General features: G+C 52.7%; 2 protein-coding genes and 1 long non-coding RNA gene across 5 annotated transcripts in view; 2 read left to right on the top strand and 1 right to left on the bottom strand.

Annotated features, from left to right (window-relative positions):
• BCL7C (BAF chromatin remodeling complex subunit BCL7C) overlaps window positions 1-3,884 on the bottom strand; it is a 47,330-nt gene extending 43,446 nt beyond the window's left edge. For 2 of the 3 annotated variants that reach the window (XM_072753473.1, XM_026011195.2), the window contains exons 1-5: window positions 3,516-3,859; window positions 2,928-3,006; window positions 2,518-2,626; window positions 2,254-2,415; window positions 519-604 (exon numbers count right to left, since the gene is read on the bottom strand). In XM_072753473.1, the coding sequence (XP_072609574.1) occupies window positions 519-604; window positions 2,254-2,415; window positions 2,518-2,626; window positions 2,928-3,006; window positions 3,516-3,607 (528 nt within the window). In that variant the 5' untranslated portion in view covers window positions 3,608-3,859. Of the gene's footprint in view, window positions 1-518; window positions 605-2,253; window positions 2,416-2,517; window positions 2,627-2,927; window positions 3,007-3,515 lie in introns of all 3 variants that reach the window. The other variant, XM_072753474.1, reaches the window with a different exon arrangement.
• The window catches only part of LOC140598289 (uncharacterized), a 55,231-nt gene that overhangs the window by 21,508 nt on the left and 19,246 nt on the right, over window positions 1-14,477 (top strand). The window lies entirely within an intron of this gene.
• CTF1 (cardiotrophin 1) lies at window positions 6,340-12,164 on the top strand. The gene is made up of 3 exons (XM_026011196.2): window positions 6,340-6,431; window positions 7,644-7,762; window positions 9,302-12,164. The coding sequence occupies exons 1-3, from the start codon at window positions 6,407-6,409 to the stop codon at window positions 9,764-9,766; spliced, it is 609 nt and encodes a 202-aa protein (XP_025866981.2). The 5' UTR covers window positions 6,340-6,406; the 3' UTR covers window positions 9,767-12,164.

Genomic DNA, 14,477 nt, shown 5'->3' with positions numbered 1-14,477 from the left:
AGTGCAGCCTCCTAGCCTCTGCCTTCTCCAAGCCTCCACTCCACTTCCCTTCTGCACCTAGGAGTCTAGCCCAGGGCTAGGGACCCAGGAAGCAGATGAATAGGGCACCGGAAATAACAACACTGTTTTGGGGAAAGAGACTGATACTTGGTATTTCTGGAAAATGCCTCAAGGGAGTCCTTGGGGGAAAAGTCAGAAGTTTGTGGGGGACTCTCTTAAGCTAATTTTATAGTTTAGGACTAAAATAAATAAAATAAAAATAAAATACTTGGAGGAGCACCACAATCTTTTCAGGCTTTTAATGGTCTTAAATCAGCCCCGATCCAGCCCACAGGACTTTGTCTTAAAACACCCTTTCCTTTTCAGACCCAAGAACCCAGCCTCTGAGACTTTGAGCTGTGTCTGAGGTCTATATTTCCTGCCTGGACCTCAGGAGTGCAGCCCCCAAGCCTTCAGCTGCCCCAGAGCTCCCCACTGCCTCTGAGACCCAGGGGGCCCAGCCATCTGGCCTCTCTCACCTCAGCCTCCAGCAATTCTGGAACAGGCTCCTCCTTGGTCAGCATTGGGGGTTCATCCGTGCTGCCTGCAGTGATGCCCCCAGGATCTGGAACATCAAGTTAACAGAATTCCCTGAGTGGCTCCTCCGTGCCACAGCACAGACCCTGGTTGGGGACTCCAAGGAGTGAGCTGGGAACCTTGCTATTGGCCAGAGGAAGACACAGCAAGGACATTTAAGTGGGATCTTGATGGGTGAGTAGGATCTGATCGGGTAGACAAATGGGGAGATGGAGCACATTTTAGGCAGACAGACTATATGTTTAGTGAGGACAGATTCTGAGGTTGAATTCCTCCGGTTCAAATCCTGACCTTGGGCAAGTGACTTAATTCCTCTGGACTTAGTTTCCCCACCTGCAAAGTGGGGATAATGATAGTAATTACCACATGAGACTGTTGTAAGGATGCAATGAGATAATACAGGTAAAGCCCTTAGTACAGTGTCTAGCACATAGAAAGCGCTCAATAAATGTCTGTTGTTTTTGTATTAGTAAAGGTACCCAAGTGCACGGTACAACATAAACACAGCCCATAGGCCCAAGTCATGGTATTCCTGGAAAGGAACAATGAGACCAGCAGGGATAGTTCACGAAGGGCCGAGAGTGCCAAGTGGAGGAGTCAAAGGCCATAGGAGCCATTGAAGGCTTTGAAGCAGGAAAATGAGCCTGCCATATCTATGCTTTAGAAAAAGTTGCTCTGGCAGCTGTGTAGAGGTGACTAGGGAAGAGGAGACCCACAAGGAGGCTGGAGCCAGGCACAGGTAAGAGATGGCTCTTAGGGATCCCTGGGTGGCGCAGTGGTTTGGCGCTTGCCTTTGGCCAGGGCGCGATCCTGGAGACCCGGGATCGAATCCCACATCAGGCTCCCGGTGCATGGAGCCTGCTTCTCCCTCTGCCTATGTCTCTGCCTCTCTCTCTCTCTCTCTGTGACTATCATAAATAAATAAAAATTAAAAAAAAAAAAAAAAAAAAAGAGATGGCTCTTATAGGAAGGGAGACACATTTGCAAGGTGGTTCTGACTAGACAGGGGATTGACTATATGGAAGAAAGAGGAGCTAAGGCAAAATTATGCCCAAGATGCTGGCTCATTGACTATGTGAGCTTGGGAGACTTCTCTGGGTTTCAGCTTCTCATCCACATGTGGGGATTATAACTTTCATAGGGTTATAGTGAGGATTAAATGAAATCAAACATGTTCAGCGCTTAGAATGGTATCTGGCACACAGTCAGAGCTCAATAAGTCTTAGCTATCATTTTCACTTATTAATCACCCTCAGGAATATCACTATTATTCATTCCTTAACAAATATTGAGTACATTCTATGTGTCCCACATTGTTCTGAGGATCTAGTAATGGACAGGAGCAACATGGGCCCAAAGTTCAGGAAGCCAACATGAGGTGGGAGTGGGGGAAGAAATTTGAGTAGTAAAAAATAAAATTTACATGAAAATCTCAGACAGTGATTAATTACATAAAGACCCAAAGGGAAAAAAAAAAAAAAAAAGACCCAAAGAAGACGGATGAATGAGACAGTTAGCTACTGGAGGTAGGATGGTGACTTTCTGCAGGAGTCAGGGAAGGCCTCTGGAAGGGGATAACAAGGAGGGGAGCAGGTGTAGGTAGGGGTAAGCTGATGGCTCCAACTCAGCCACCAGCCGACTCAGAAGAGAGGGCTGCAGGGAGGCACCTGGTCCTACCTCTCTCTTGGCCCAGCCGTGGGGGCTGAGCATCCTCTGGGACCCCTTCTGGTGGTCCAGCAGGTGACACAGGGCGGCTGGGCTGGGGGGTACCCCCAGGGCTGGGCTCGGTGCCCTTTTGCAGGGAGCCTTCCGAATGGAAACTCTGGTTACTGTTTTCATCTGTGGGAGCAAAAGCCGAGAGCATTGGGCCTGAGAGCCCCAATCTGCTCCCTCAATTCCCCATCCCACAACACCCCCCCAAATCCCAGGATCCCTACATACCATTGAGATCCAGCAGGATGAGGGGACCAGCCCCTCGGGGACTGGTGCCCCTGCCCCGCCGCTCCCGGCCTCGGGATCTCTCTGTCCCGCCACCTGCCCTCCGTCGTTCCTGGGGGTTAGAGGGACAAGGGTCAGCTCCAGCTTTCCAGTTAGTGCTTGCAAAGCCCCCACTGTCCAAATAAGGAAACTGAGGCACAGAGCAGCAAAAGGCCCTGCAGGAGGCTGGCACAGTGGGTTAGGGCTTGAACTCAGGGGTCTGAACCAGGAAAAAGGGGGAAGGGGGTGGAGTTGCTAATAATTGTTAACATCTGTCTTGGCTGCTGCATTTGAGGTCTCAGAGCAGGGCTGGAGGTGGAGGCTGGGATTGGAAGGGGCTTGCCTGAGGGTGCACAGTGGGGGAGTTTGCTCACCTCCTCCTGGGGGTCCACCACTGGCACCCACTTGAAGATACGAAGGGAAGTGTCGCCCACAGTCACCCAGCGCTTCTCCCTGTGGGAGGGGGGGACTGGGTCAGAATTCTGAGGAGAGAGCCCCCCCCCAGGAGCTGAACACATCTGGGGAGACCTTGTAGACTTGGGGGTGCTGCGGTTTCGCTAATGGGGCATATGGTTAGAAGGAGAAAGAGAGTCCTGCAGACCCCAGGCCATAAACAGGGGTGCCTCTAAGGAGAGAGCACGGTTTGGGGCCATGGCTCTGCAGACCCCTGGGGTATACAAGGGAGCAAGGCTAAGGGCCTGGCTGGGGACCATAGCAATGAAGATCCTGGACATACTTGAGGGAGGAGTGTCAAAGCTTAAGGGGGCGGGGCATAAATGAGAGTACGGCTTGGGAACACGCTTTGTAGACCCTAGGGTGTAGCCAGAAGGGGGACAGAGCCCTGTAGCTCCGGGGGGCACACCTAACACCGTGCGGCCACGGCCGGCGAAGGGGAGGTTAGACGCATTTGGGGGAGGAGTGGTCCCGCCGGGTCCCATCCCTGGCCCCCGGGCAGCGCTCACCATCTCCGGACCTTCTCGATGGTCGCCATCACCTTCTTGATGTCATCTTTGGCCCGGCTCCGGGTCTCGGCCCGCACGGTCCGGCCGGCCATGCTGGCGGGACTGGGGCGGAGGCCGAGCCCGCGGCTGGGCCGCCTCCCGTCCGGCGGGCTCAGGCTCGGCGCCAGACCCGGGCGCCGCTCTCTCGGCCTGCCGTCCCTCCGGGAGTTGGCCGCGCCCTCCCTCGCTCCCCAACGCCTCCGCGAGTCCCCGCCCTGTTTCCTGCTGCCGCGCCCCGCCCCGGCCCGTCCCCGGAGCGGCCGGGCGGTGCGGGCGGCCAAAGCCCAGGCCTGGAAGCCGGCCGGCCCCGCCCCGACCGGGCCCGCCCCCTCGGGGCGCCCCGACGCGCAGCGCCCCCTACCCGCCGCCAAGAGGGAGGGTTGGGGACAGCTTGGCGCCAGGGCGCGCGCCGCCGGGCCGGGGAGGTGCGTTCAGACCACGTGGGCGCGGGGACGAGGAGGGGGCGCGAGAGGGTCACTATCACGGCGAGCGTCTGTGGCGCGGGGGTGGCCCTCGTGCTGCGTGCAGAGCGTGTGTCCAGCCTCCTCTGGCTGTCGCTCCCGCACTGTCCAGCTCTTCCTCAGCCATTCATTCAGCAGTCTATTCAGAGTGCCCATTACTGGCCAGATGCTGCAAATATGAGTAGGTCTCCACCCACCAGAATGGCTAAAATGAGAACGACAGACCATATCAAGTGTAGACAAAGGAGTAGAGCAACCAGACCTCTCATGTTCCTGGGGTAGTGAAAATGGATAGAGATGCTTTGGAAAACTGGCAGGTTTTTTTTAAAATTACTTATTTATTCATTCATAGAGACACAGAGAGAGAAAGAGAGAGGCAGAGAGACAAGCAGGTACCATGCAGAGAGCCTGAGGTGGGACTCAATCTAGGGTCTTCAGGATCACGCCCTAGGCTGCAGGCGGCGCTAAACCGCTGTGCCACCGGGGCTGCCCAAACTGGCAGTTTTCTAGAGAAGCTGAACTTACACGATCCAGCAATGCTACTCCTAGGTCATTGACATTTGAGAGAAATGCGTAGGTGTGAGCACCAAGTGATGTGTACTGGAATCTTCATAGCACCGTAGAGAACGGCCTCAAATTGGAAACAGCCCATCAGGAGTAGAGTGGAAAATGAATTGTAGCCTGTTCGCACAGTGGACACAGCAGAGAGTGATATCCTGCTACACAGACAACAGGGACAAGTCTCGTGAAAGAAATCAGATACAACAGTACTCATTATATGATTCCTTTTATATGAAATTCAAAACAAAACTAATTTGTGGTGTGAGAACTCAGGATAGTGGTCACCCTTGGGAGAGGCCAAAAGGGAGCTCTTGGACTGGTCACATTCAGTTTCTTAATCTGGTAATCTGGTGCTGATCCCCACCCACCACCACCAGTACATTTACTCTGAATATTCACCGAACTGTACACTTTTCCCTATGTATATTATATGCTTCAATTAAAAGTTTACTTAAAATGCGTGTGTTTTGGTTGATTTTATTTGAATCTGTTTGCCAGTGTGTTGCTCTATGTGTGTGGTTCAAGGGTGTGTGGCTCTTGTCTCTGTGTGTTTTGGTGTGATTATGTCCAGAGGGATTAAGGTATAGGAGGGTGATTATGACCAAATTTCTAGAGCCTAACTGCTCCTGGGAAAATCCCAGCTCTTCATGTCCAGTGACCTTGGACAACTCATTTATCTTTATTCCCTCAACTGTAACATGAGAGTAAGTTAATATGTAATGCAATTCCTGGAGCAATGCCACGCACATAGTAAATGCCCAATAAATATTCACTGTTAATGACTGTGTGATTGTGGCCTCTACCAACAGTCTGGCTTCAGTTGCACCCACTTCCTCTAGTTAATATCTTCTTTTATTCTGGCAATTGTCTGCTCATGGTCACAGGCCTCCTTCCCAGTCCCTTCACTCATAAACCCCATTCCCTGCTGTTGTTTATGGTTGCCTCCATAAGACTGTGGGCCCCTAAGGGGGCCAGAGACCACGTATGGATCATCTCTGGGTCCCAGAGCCCAGGACAAGTAAGTGCTTGGGAGCCATTTATGCGTTTAAGTGTGCACAGACCTTTCATCATTTATCTGCACCAGGACAGGGGTTGACATGTCAGTGTGACCCCCTGTACCTGTCTCTGAAGTTTGTTCCTGGGTGAGAATGAAGGTCTATATGCAGTAGATGTGGCTGTCAGAGGGTTCTCTTAACTGCTCCTGGTAAAGTGAAGTGAGCTGATGTATCTCTTTCCCTTTTAAGTGTGACAAGAGAGGGCGAGCAGGAAGTATCTAAGATAGGCCAGGAGGTATATGTCTGGGCAGGTGTGGCCCAAGCCTGACGGCCCTCCGCGACGTAACCTCTCTCCCTCTCTCGAACCCAGCTTCCCCCTAGACAGAAGGGAGGACCAGCACATTCCGGTCATGCCAGCTCCACCCTCTCTTATCAAGCCCTCTCCCCCCACCCCCACCCCTACCCCCACCCCCTGCCTGCTTTCTCCAAAAAGAAGCTCGGTCACTAAGCCTTGCCTCAGGTCAGAGCCTGAGCCGCCTCCTCTCGCCGGTACAGGGCTGCCACCCAGGCCCCAGCACACGCAACCTCAAGGTTTTGAGCCCACTACGCAGACAACCTGCCAACCCCCCGCCGGCCCCTTTCCTGACTGGGCAGCGCACGCAAGTAGCTGAGCTCAGAGCCAAGGAATCCTGCCTGGGGCGGGCGGTGGCGGGAGGGGGGATTGTTTGGGGTCTGAGCCCTGATTGGCTGCGCCCGGGCCACGCCCCTACCCCTTTCCCCATCTCCCCCTTCGGAAGGGGGGCGTGGAGGCAACCGGGAGCAGCCTGGGGCCAGCATGAGCCGGAGGGAGGGAAGTCTGGGTAAGGGGCTGAAGGGCGGGTTGCCGAGTGCCCGAGGGGAGCAGGGGTCAGAGGGGCTGGAAGCTGGGGTCTGGGTCCCCGCCACCCCCGGGTCCGGGAAGGGAGCGGCCCGAGCTGGGGAGAGCAGGGCCCTGGTGTCAGGTAACGAGCCGGTGAGCTATGGGATAGGACAAGCGCCAGAGTTTAGCAGAGGCCTGGGCTGTGACTTCAGGGACTTGGGCTCAGGGTTTAGATCACAGGTTCGAGTACACCCTGAGAGAGAGGACTGGGGTCGCAGCTGGGGCTGGACGCCTGAATCCTCTGAGTATTGAGAAAGAATCCAACTGGGGACCAGAGGAAGGATAGAGTTAGGGAAGGAAGTCTATGGGCCACAGGAGCTAGTGAGTGACAACAGGAGACGAAAGTCGAGGCTGTTAAGAATAGAGCAAGCGGTGGGAAACTCAAGCGCGGGGACTGGGGGCGGGGGACGGGGGTGGGGGAAGGACGGGGGCGGGGCGGGAGTTGCTGGGCCGGGACTACATTCCCCAGTATGCCTTGGGCACACGCGCTGGGCATCTCGGAAAATGTAGTCATCCTTCCGGGGCTCCACCCCCTAGCTTGCGCTAAGAAAGGCTAGTCATTGATGCTGCAGGTGCCCAGCCCAGCGTCTTGCACAGACGGTCCATCCGGGAGAAAATGGGACTTCAGTCTCCCAATCTGTAGGATGGGCTTAAAGGAGCATTCTGATTTGAAGTTCTGTGCCTCAGTGATAGTAAATTTCACCAACAATCAGTGAGGTATGGAGATATGTGAAACGTTACCTCAAAGGGCTCCCAGGCTGAAGCAGATGCACCCAGATAAAAGAGCAATTAAAGAAAAAAACTACCTTGGGAGTGTGAACAAATGGCCTTAAGTAAAAGGAAAAAGTTAATTTAGGGGAGGGGTGAATCTGGAGGCCACACTGAGAAGGCAATATTTGAATTTGGCTTTAATAGGATTTCAGCAGTGATTTGGAGTATACATATCAGGCAGGACAACTGTTTGGCAAATGTCCGGTTTGGTAAATGTTGGTCTCATTTACCATCACTTGAAATGGAACAGAGGCTGCCTGGCTTAAAAGTTGGAGAATTCAGAGCAGAACTTCTGGATTCAGGAAGGAAGAGCTAGCCTGGAAGAAATAGTCAAGGAGCAGGGGTTTGGGCTGCCCTCATTCATCCCCCTTTTCACCACCAGAAGATCCACAGGCTGACTCTTCCATCTCACCCCTTCCCCACTTGGAGGCCAAGATCCATCAGACACACAGCCTCGCCCGCCTCCTCACCAAATATGCTGAGCAGCTGCTCCAGGAATATGTGAGTGGGAATGGGGACGAGGGTGCCAGGGGCCTGAGGAATGGGGAAGTACAGATCACAGAGGTTCCTGACCACCCATTTCTCCAACCTCATTTCCCAGATGCAGAAATTGGGGCTCCTGGCCATACAGCAAACTGGACCCTCTCTGTGCTCCTGGCCATACAGCAAACTGGACCCTCTCTGTGCTCCAAATGCCCCTCTCTCTGTCTCAGCTTGGAGGTTCCCCCCACAGTGCCTTAAGGCAGAAGCTGAGAGAGTGAAGAGAATTCTGGTCTGGGAGTCAGGAAACCTAGGTTCCAGGCTCTCTATGATCTTGTCACCTCCCCTCCATGGGCCTTGGTCTCCCCAACTATAAAAGGAGACAGTTTAACAAGATGAGTTGTGAACTCTTCTACCTATGCTATGCAGAGAGACCAAGAAGGAGTTTCAATCTGGAGCAAAAGTTCCAGCCCAAGAGGGGACTTTTACAGAGGAGGAGGATCTGTCAATAGCTTTGGTCCGGCATAGGGCCCTGCCCAAGAGAGGAGAGTATTTCCATCAGTTACTCTGGTGTAATGGAATAAGGGTGTGGTTTTGAGTCAAATAGACTTGTAGACCTGCTAACTTGCTGTGATGTTGGGTACTAATGATAAAATGAAAAAATAATGATGTAACAATCATGAAAGTGGGATAATAGAACTAGCTTTATAGTTCTATGAACTTTGGTTCAAAATCCAGCACTGTCCTTTCCTAGATGGATGACCTAGGGCAAGTCAATTTACCTCTTCAGCTTCAGTATCCTCATTTATAAAATCAGCGGCATCATAATCACCATACCCATTATTGGAAAGATTAAGAATAATGTGTTTAAAGCAGCAAGCATGCCTGAACCAGAGACAAGATGTTAGCAAAGAATAAATGGTATTGTTGTAGATTTTTACAAATTACCAACCTCCTTCATCTTTAATTTGTTCATTCATATATCAGTTATTCATTGAGCCCCTACTGTGTGCCAGGCAGGTGCAGAGGTGGTAGCAGATGGGAGGAGAGAGTGAAACAGGTCGAGTTTCTGCAGTATCTGTGTGATTCTCAGGAGATCCCTGATAGAAAGACTGGCTGGGGATCTGATCCCCCATTTTACAGATGACAAGACTGAGACTCAGAGAAGGGAAATGGTTTTGTATGAAACTGCACAGCTAGCAAATGGGGGAGACCGGATTTTCACCCTGATCTGTAAGATAGCATTAATAAAATCGCTAACGTTTGTTGCGCCCTTCCGGTGGGCCAGGATTTGCCTGAACCACTTCAACATGCTCCTAACTATCCTAATGAAGTTCAGACTGTTACCTCCATTTTAGAGATGAAGATACACAGGCACTGGTGTAAAGCCCACTTATTTTGTGGTTGTTTTGTAGTACCTCAAACACAACAGCTGTGTTGGGAGGAAGGCGTCATTTGAAAGCGGGGAAACTGAGGCTCCAGAGAGATAGAGGAGCCGAGAGCGCAGGAGTTCCGTCGCTCCTCGTGGGGGCTCCCCCCTGACTGCCTGTGTCTCCGCAGGTGCAGCACCAGGGAGACCCCTTCGGGCTGCCCGGCTTCTCGCCCCCGCGGCTGCCGGTGGCGGGCCTCAGCGCCCCGGCTCCGGGCCACGCGGGCCTGCCCGCGGCCGAGCGGCTGCAGCTGGACGCGGGGGCGCTGAGCTTGCTGCCGCCGCTGCTGGACGTGGTGCGGCGCCACCAGGCTGAGCTGAATCCGCGCGCGCTGCGCCTGCTGCGGCGCCTGGAGGACGCGGCGCGCCAGGCCCGGGCTCTGGGCGCGGCGGTGGAGGCCGTGCTGGCCGCGCTGGGCGCCGAGACCCGGGGGCCCCGGCCCGAGCCCGCCGTCGCCGCCGCCGCCGCCGCCGCCACCGACGCGGGTGTCTTCCCTGCCAAGGTGCTGGGGCTCCGCGTGTGCGGCCTCTACCGCGAGTGGGTGAGCCGAACCGAGGGCGACCTGGGCCAGCTGGTGCCCGGGGGCCCGGCCTGAGCGCGGGGCGCGGGGCTGAGCTCGCTGTCCGCTCGGCGGCCGTCTCCGTCTCTCTGTCTCTGTCTCTGTCGTCTCCCTTCGCTTTGTAAGCGCTCCGTGTCTCCTCCATCGGACCAACTTGCGTTTGTGACTTCTAAGCCCTTTGCTTTCTTGCTTTCCCCCTCCTCTTCCCCGTCGCTTGGGCCTGCCTCCGCCTCTCTTTGACTCCCCCTTTACCCGTCTCTGGGGGGGCCTCTTTGTCTCCCCTTTTATCCATCCCACGGCTTCCCTGGGCCCCACGTGAGCAGGCGTACCTCTCAGCCTCATCTCCAGGAGGGGACCTCTCATCAGCTCTGTTTCCCTCAGTGCCTCGCTCTGGCCTTTGCAGGCTGGCTGGGGACTTGCCTGCCAGCCCTGGTTGGAGGGCTACTCCAGACAAATTTCAGCCACTTGCCCGCAGCGTCACTCTGCCTGTTGCACCCTGGCTCCCCGATCCATCCGGGCCCCTTGGGTGGGCCCTGCTTGCTTCCCCCTTGGATGCCCTTCCCCTCCTCTGCCCCATCCCTACCCCTCCCCTGCCTCCCCACCCAAGCCAGGTCTATGGAGAGGAAAACCAACACCTTAAAAGAGTTTTATTTCTGAGAATAAATTAATTTTTTGTAAATAAAATGTTTAAAAATAAAAAGAACACTAAAGTTGCCAGTATATATAGTTGTTGATAATGGGGAGACTTTTGAGGAGAATAGGATCCTTGGGGCACAGCTGATGCCCCTGCTATACCCGAAAGCCACAGTATAAATAGGAGATTCACAAATGCCCCCAGGACAAGGATGTCAGTCACTCTAGAACAGGAAGTAGATGTGTCCTGAGCAGGAAACATCTACACCACTCCTTGTTTTTTCAACTGGACTTCCATTGATCAGGAAGTGAAGTCCCTCAAGATGAAAATTGGAACAGTGGCGGTAGTCAGGGAGGTAGACTAGGGGAGGCAATGAACTCCAGCAAGAAGGGAGGCCTCTCTGCTTGGAAAGCCCATAGCTTCATACAGGAAGTGAGGTAGAGACAAGAAGGCAGCCCTTGGACCTCCCAAAAACTTACAGGAAGAGGAAGAAGACCAACTGTCCTCTCCCTGTAGAGTGGGAAGTGAAGCCTCTTCAAAAAGGCACTTTTTTTCCACCCAAGATGTGGAGAACCAGGACCACTGGATTGAGAATCCACAAAATGGTATCTGTAGAGTCCCACCCAGATCTGGATGGGAGGCCATAGGACCTAGGCAGGAAAGGCCGGGGCAATAGAGACATGAGGCCTGGTTCCTAGGAAATGCTCCCAAATATACATACCCTGTCTGCTAGACAAGACGTGTCTCCTTTCTAGCCAAGAAGCAAGCCAGAAAAAGAGTAATTGGGAAAGAAGTATTACAGCCTCTGACAGGAAGTCCTGCCTCCTCTATCCAGGGTATTTGGCTTTGAGCAGAGCCAAGTCCCTCACAGCTCTGTCCGTCCACTGGCCGTATTCCCGGGTCACTACATAGCCTCGACATTTCCTCTCAAAGGCTGAGGCCCCAAAGGGGACAACCCCAAGAGTGTCCTCTTCCGGGGGGATGGGCAGGCCCAGGGCAGTCATGATGGCAGCCATGTTGCCCAGCAGGCCTTGGGCCCTGAGTCTTGCTGCCCCAAGCTGAGCCAGCAGGATAGGACTGCCAGGGTTCAGGTCTCTCTGGTCGTCCCCCACGAGCTGGAGGTGCTGGATCAAGGCCAGGAAGGCCCCCTGGGCATGGCCCAGCCGCTCCTCGTCATCCAGGGCATGCCAGATCTTGAAAGAGACAGCGGCAGGAGGCAGGCTGCTGAGCTGAAGCTCAGGTGCTGAGAAACCAGGGTCGCTGAAGGGGCTGCCCTGGTACTGGAGCTGTATGAGAGAGACAGACAGGAATGCAAGACTAATTCCTGGGGCTCCCCCTGACTTCACATCTGTCTTCTATAAGACTGGCATCTTCCCAGGGGGCATTGGTGGCCATCTCCTAGCACAGAGCCCGGCCTCTGTTAGGTTCCAGGTTCCTGTACAAGTTATACAACTTTGAATCACAGCTTCCATAATTCCCATGCATCAGCATTATTGTGCCAGTGATAAGAAGTAATATATATAAGGCACTTAGCACAGCACTTGGCATACAATAGGGCATGATAAGCCACTCTTTATAATATATTAATATCATGATGCTATGATTATATTATTTATTATATACTATTTTCACTCTAGATAATTGACAATGTGGTTATAGTCTATATGGTTCCTTTCTATTTATAGCATTTAGTCATTTATGTTTATTAATTTTATTATAATTTTTAATAAATAATTCTTAATATTATTAAATTTAGTTGAGTGCCTTCTCCATTAAACTTCTTGCTTCCACAAACCTAAACCCATGGAATCTTGGTGCATCCTGATAAATCCCCAAATGAATAGACCACCTGGTCCCATGTCCCTATTTCACAGGTGTGCCCAAAAGGGTGCCCAAAGCTACCCAAGGAATGGTGGCATCTATGGGACTAGAAACTAGATTTAGTAACTTCACATGGTCCTGGAATATAGTACAGCAGAGGAATCACAAACCCCAGGGCTTCTAGGGGCCAAGCAGATTGTGTAACTTGGGGAAGAAAGCAGAATTAAGATGGGATGAGGAGGGGGGCCAGGAGGGTCCCTGGGCCTGTTGTAGACAGGCCGTCATGTTCATAATTTCAACAAGTATTTCATGGCCCAAACAGATTGGGTGGGTCAGATTCAGCCTGGGCTGCTAGTTTGAACTTCTGGACAGTGTGGGGGGTGGGAGAGGATTGACATCTAATGCCACAGACCTGGTTTAAGATCCTGGCACTGCCAGTGATGAGCTGTGTGACCTTGAGCAAATTATTCACCCTCTCTAAGACTCAGTTTGCTCAACTGGATTCTAATTCCATCTCTCAGAACTGTTTGAAGAGTCAGCAAGATAACAGGGATGAGTGCCTAGTGCCAGCATGTGGCTCCAGTAAGCACCCGGCACAAGGTGGTTGGGGAAGTCATCATAACCCTGTAAAGTCTTTCTCTGCATGGGCTGTCTTTGAATCTTGTAACAGTCCTGAAAGATGAGCAAATGCAGGATCACAATTCCATTTTGCAGATGAGGAAGCTGAGAGGGAGAGAGAGAAGGAGGAGAGAGAAAAGGAATGACTAGCTCAAGGTCACCAGCCATCAGTGACAATGTTTGAGTGAGTCTCTAGTTGACAGAGCTCCTGTACTCTCAAACTCAGAGAAGAGCTTTCTCCTGGCTTTGCTCTGCTTCCCCTACCCGGGGCTGGGCCAGGAGGGCAGTGTCCCTCTCCCCTCAACTCCTGCTGGCGCCGTGTCACTCACATAAGTCTGCAGTAGTGTTGATGTATTCTTCTGCATGTAGAGGGCCAGGCTGTAGGCTTGACTGATGGGCTCAGCTGGGGAGATGGGGGCCCCCGGCCTGGGAGGTGGCAGCAGCAGGGTCAGCAGGCAGAGCGGGGCTGGCAGAGGGAATCAAAGGTCATATCAAATCCCCCAGCCTGCCTGCTGATTCATTGATTCTTTGTCACAACTCCTCAAATGGGCACAGTCCTTGTGGCCTGTAATGATTTGGTGTATTCAAGTCGGGGCAGCATCACCCTGTAAGTAGATTATTTCCAGCCCAGACATTCCCCTGAACTCCAGACCCGATCTATTCAACTTCCTGCTTGACATTATTGGATATTAATAAGCATCTCAACTCAAAATATCCAATACTCAACTCTGGATTCCCCTTCCACACTCCTCCCACAGTCATCCCCATCTCACACAAGGGTGCTTCCATTCTTCCAGTTGCTCAAAACCTGGGGTCCTCTTTGGTGCCTCATTCTCTCTGGCTCTCCACATTCACCCCACAGTAAATCCCATCGGCTCTGTCTCCTTAAAAGGTAGCCAGCACAGCTCTGTGTTTCTTGATCTGAGTGCTCATGACACGGATACGATCACTTTGTGAAAATTCATGGAACTGTACACTTTATAAGTTGTGTCCTTTTCTGTTTGTTCTTTTTAATAAAAAGTTGTAAAAGTTGAAAAGCTGTATCCAGAATCTACCCACTTCCCCCCTCCTTCCATTGCCATCACCTGAGTCCCAGCCACCAGCCCTCTCACCTGGACTGTTACAGGCAGTACCCTCCCTGCACCCTGTCTCTGCTTCCACCTTTGCGGCCCAACCCCCAACAACTAGATCCCTCCTGTGCCCTAACACTCCCTCTGCTCCCACCTCACACAGAGGAAGTGTGGAAACCAAAGCCCTCTGGTGGCCTACAAAGGCCTGGCCCCACTGGACTGGCCTCCCATCCCATTCCTCCTCAGGCCCTGCCAGGACCAACCCCAGACCTTCCCAAGGCTGGCCCCTTCTTGTACTTCAGGCCTCCACTCAGATAAGCTGTCCTGACCATATATCAAAAACCCCTTCCCCCTCCCTGATTTATAGTCTTCAGAGACTTTTGCTATTTTGTTTATTTATTTATTTGTCTGCTTGTTTGTTACTGTCTCTCCCCCTAGAATGGTGGCTCCAGGAAAGAGGAGACCTCCCCTGATTCATTTGTTGCTGGTTCCCCAGCACCTAGCACAGAACTTAATAAATATTTTTTGCGTGACTGAGTGCTGCCGTAAACAGCCATATCACAGATTCTTTGGGGACTTTTGAAAGTGGGGATATGCCCATTTT

This window comes from Vulpes vulpes, chromosome 3, assembly GCF_048418805.1.
Source record: "Vulpes vulpes isolate BD-2025 chromosome 3, VulVul3, whole genome shotgun sequence".
Taxonomy (NCBI): domain Eukaryota; kingdom Metazoa; phylum Chordata; class Mammalia; order Carnivora; family Canidae; genus Vulpes; species Vulpes vulpes.
Note: the sequence above shows the minus strand (reverse complement) of the source record. Positions and strands in the feature narration are given on the sequence as shown.

Excerpts from the sequence above, each read along its gene's own strand:
- CTF1 (XM_026011196.2), top strand. The coding sequence starts at position 6,407 with ATGAGCCGGAGGGAGGGAAGTCTGG. Across the intron at positions 6,432-7,643 it reads CCGGAGGGAGGGAAGTCTGG|AAGATCCACAGGCTGACTCT; the intron begins GTAAGGGGCTGA and ends TTTCACCACCAG. Across the intron at positions 7,763-9,301 it reads AGCAGCTGCTCCAGGAATAT|GTGCAGCACCAGGGAGACCC; the intron begins GTGAGTGGGAAT and ends GTGTCTCCGCAG.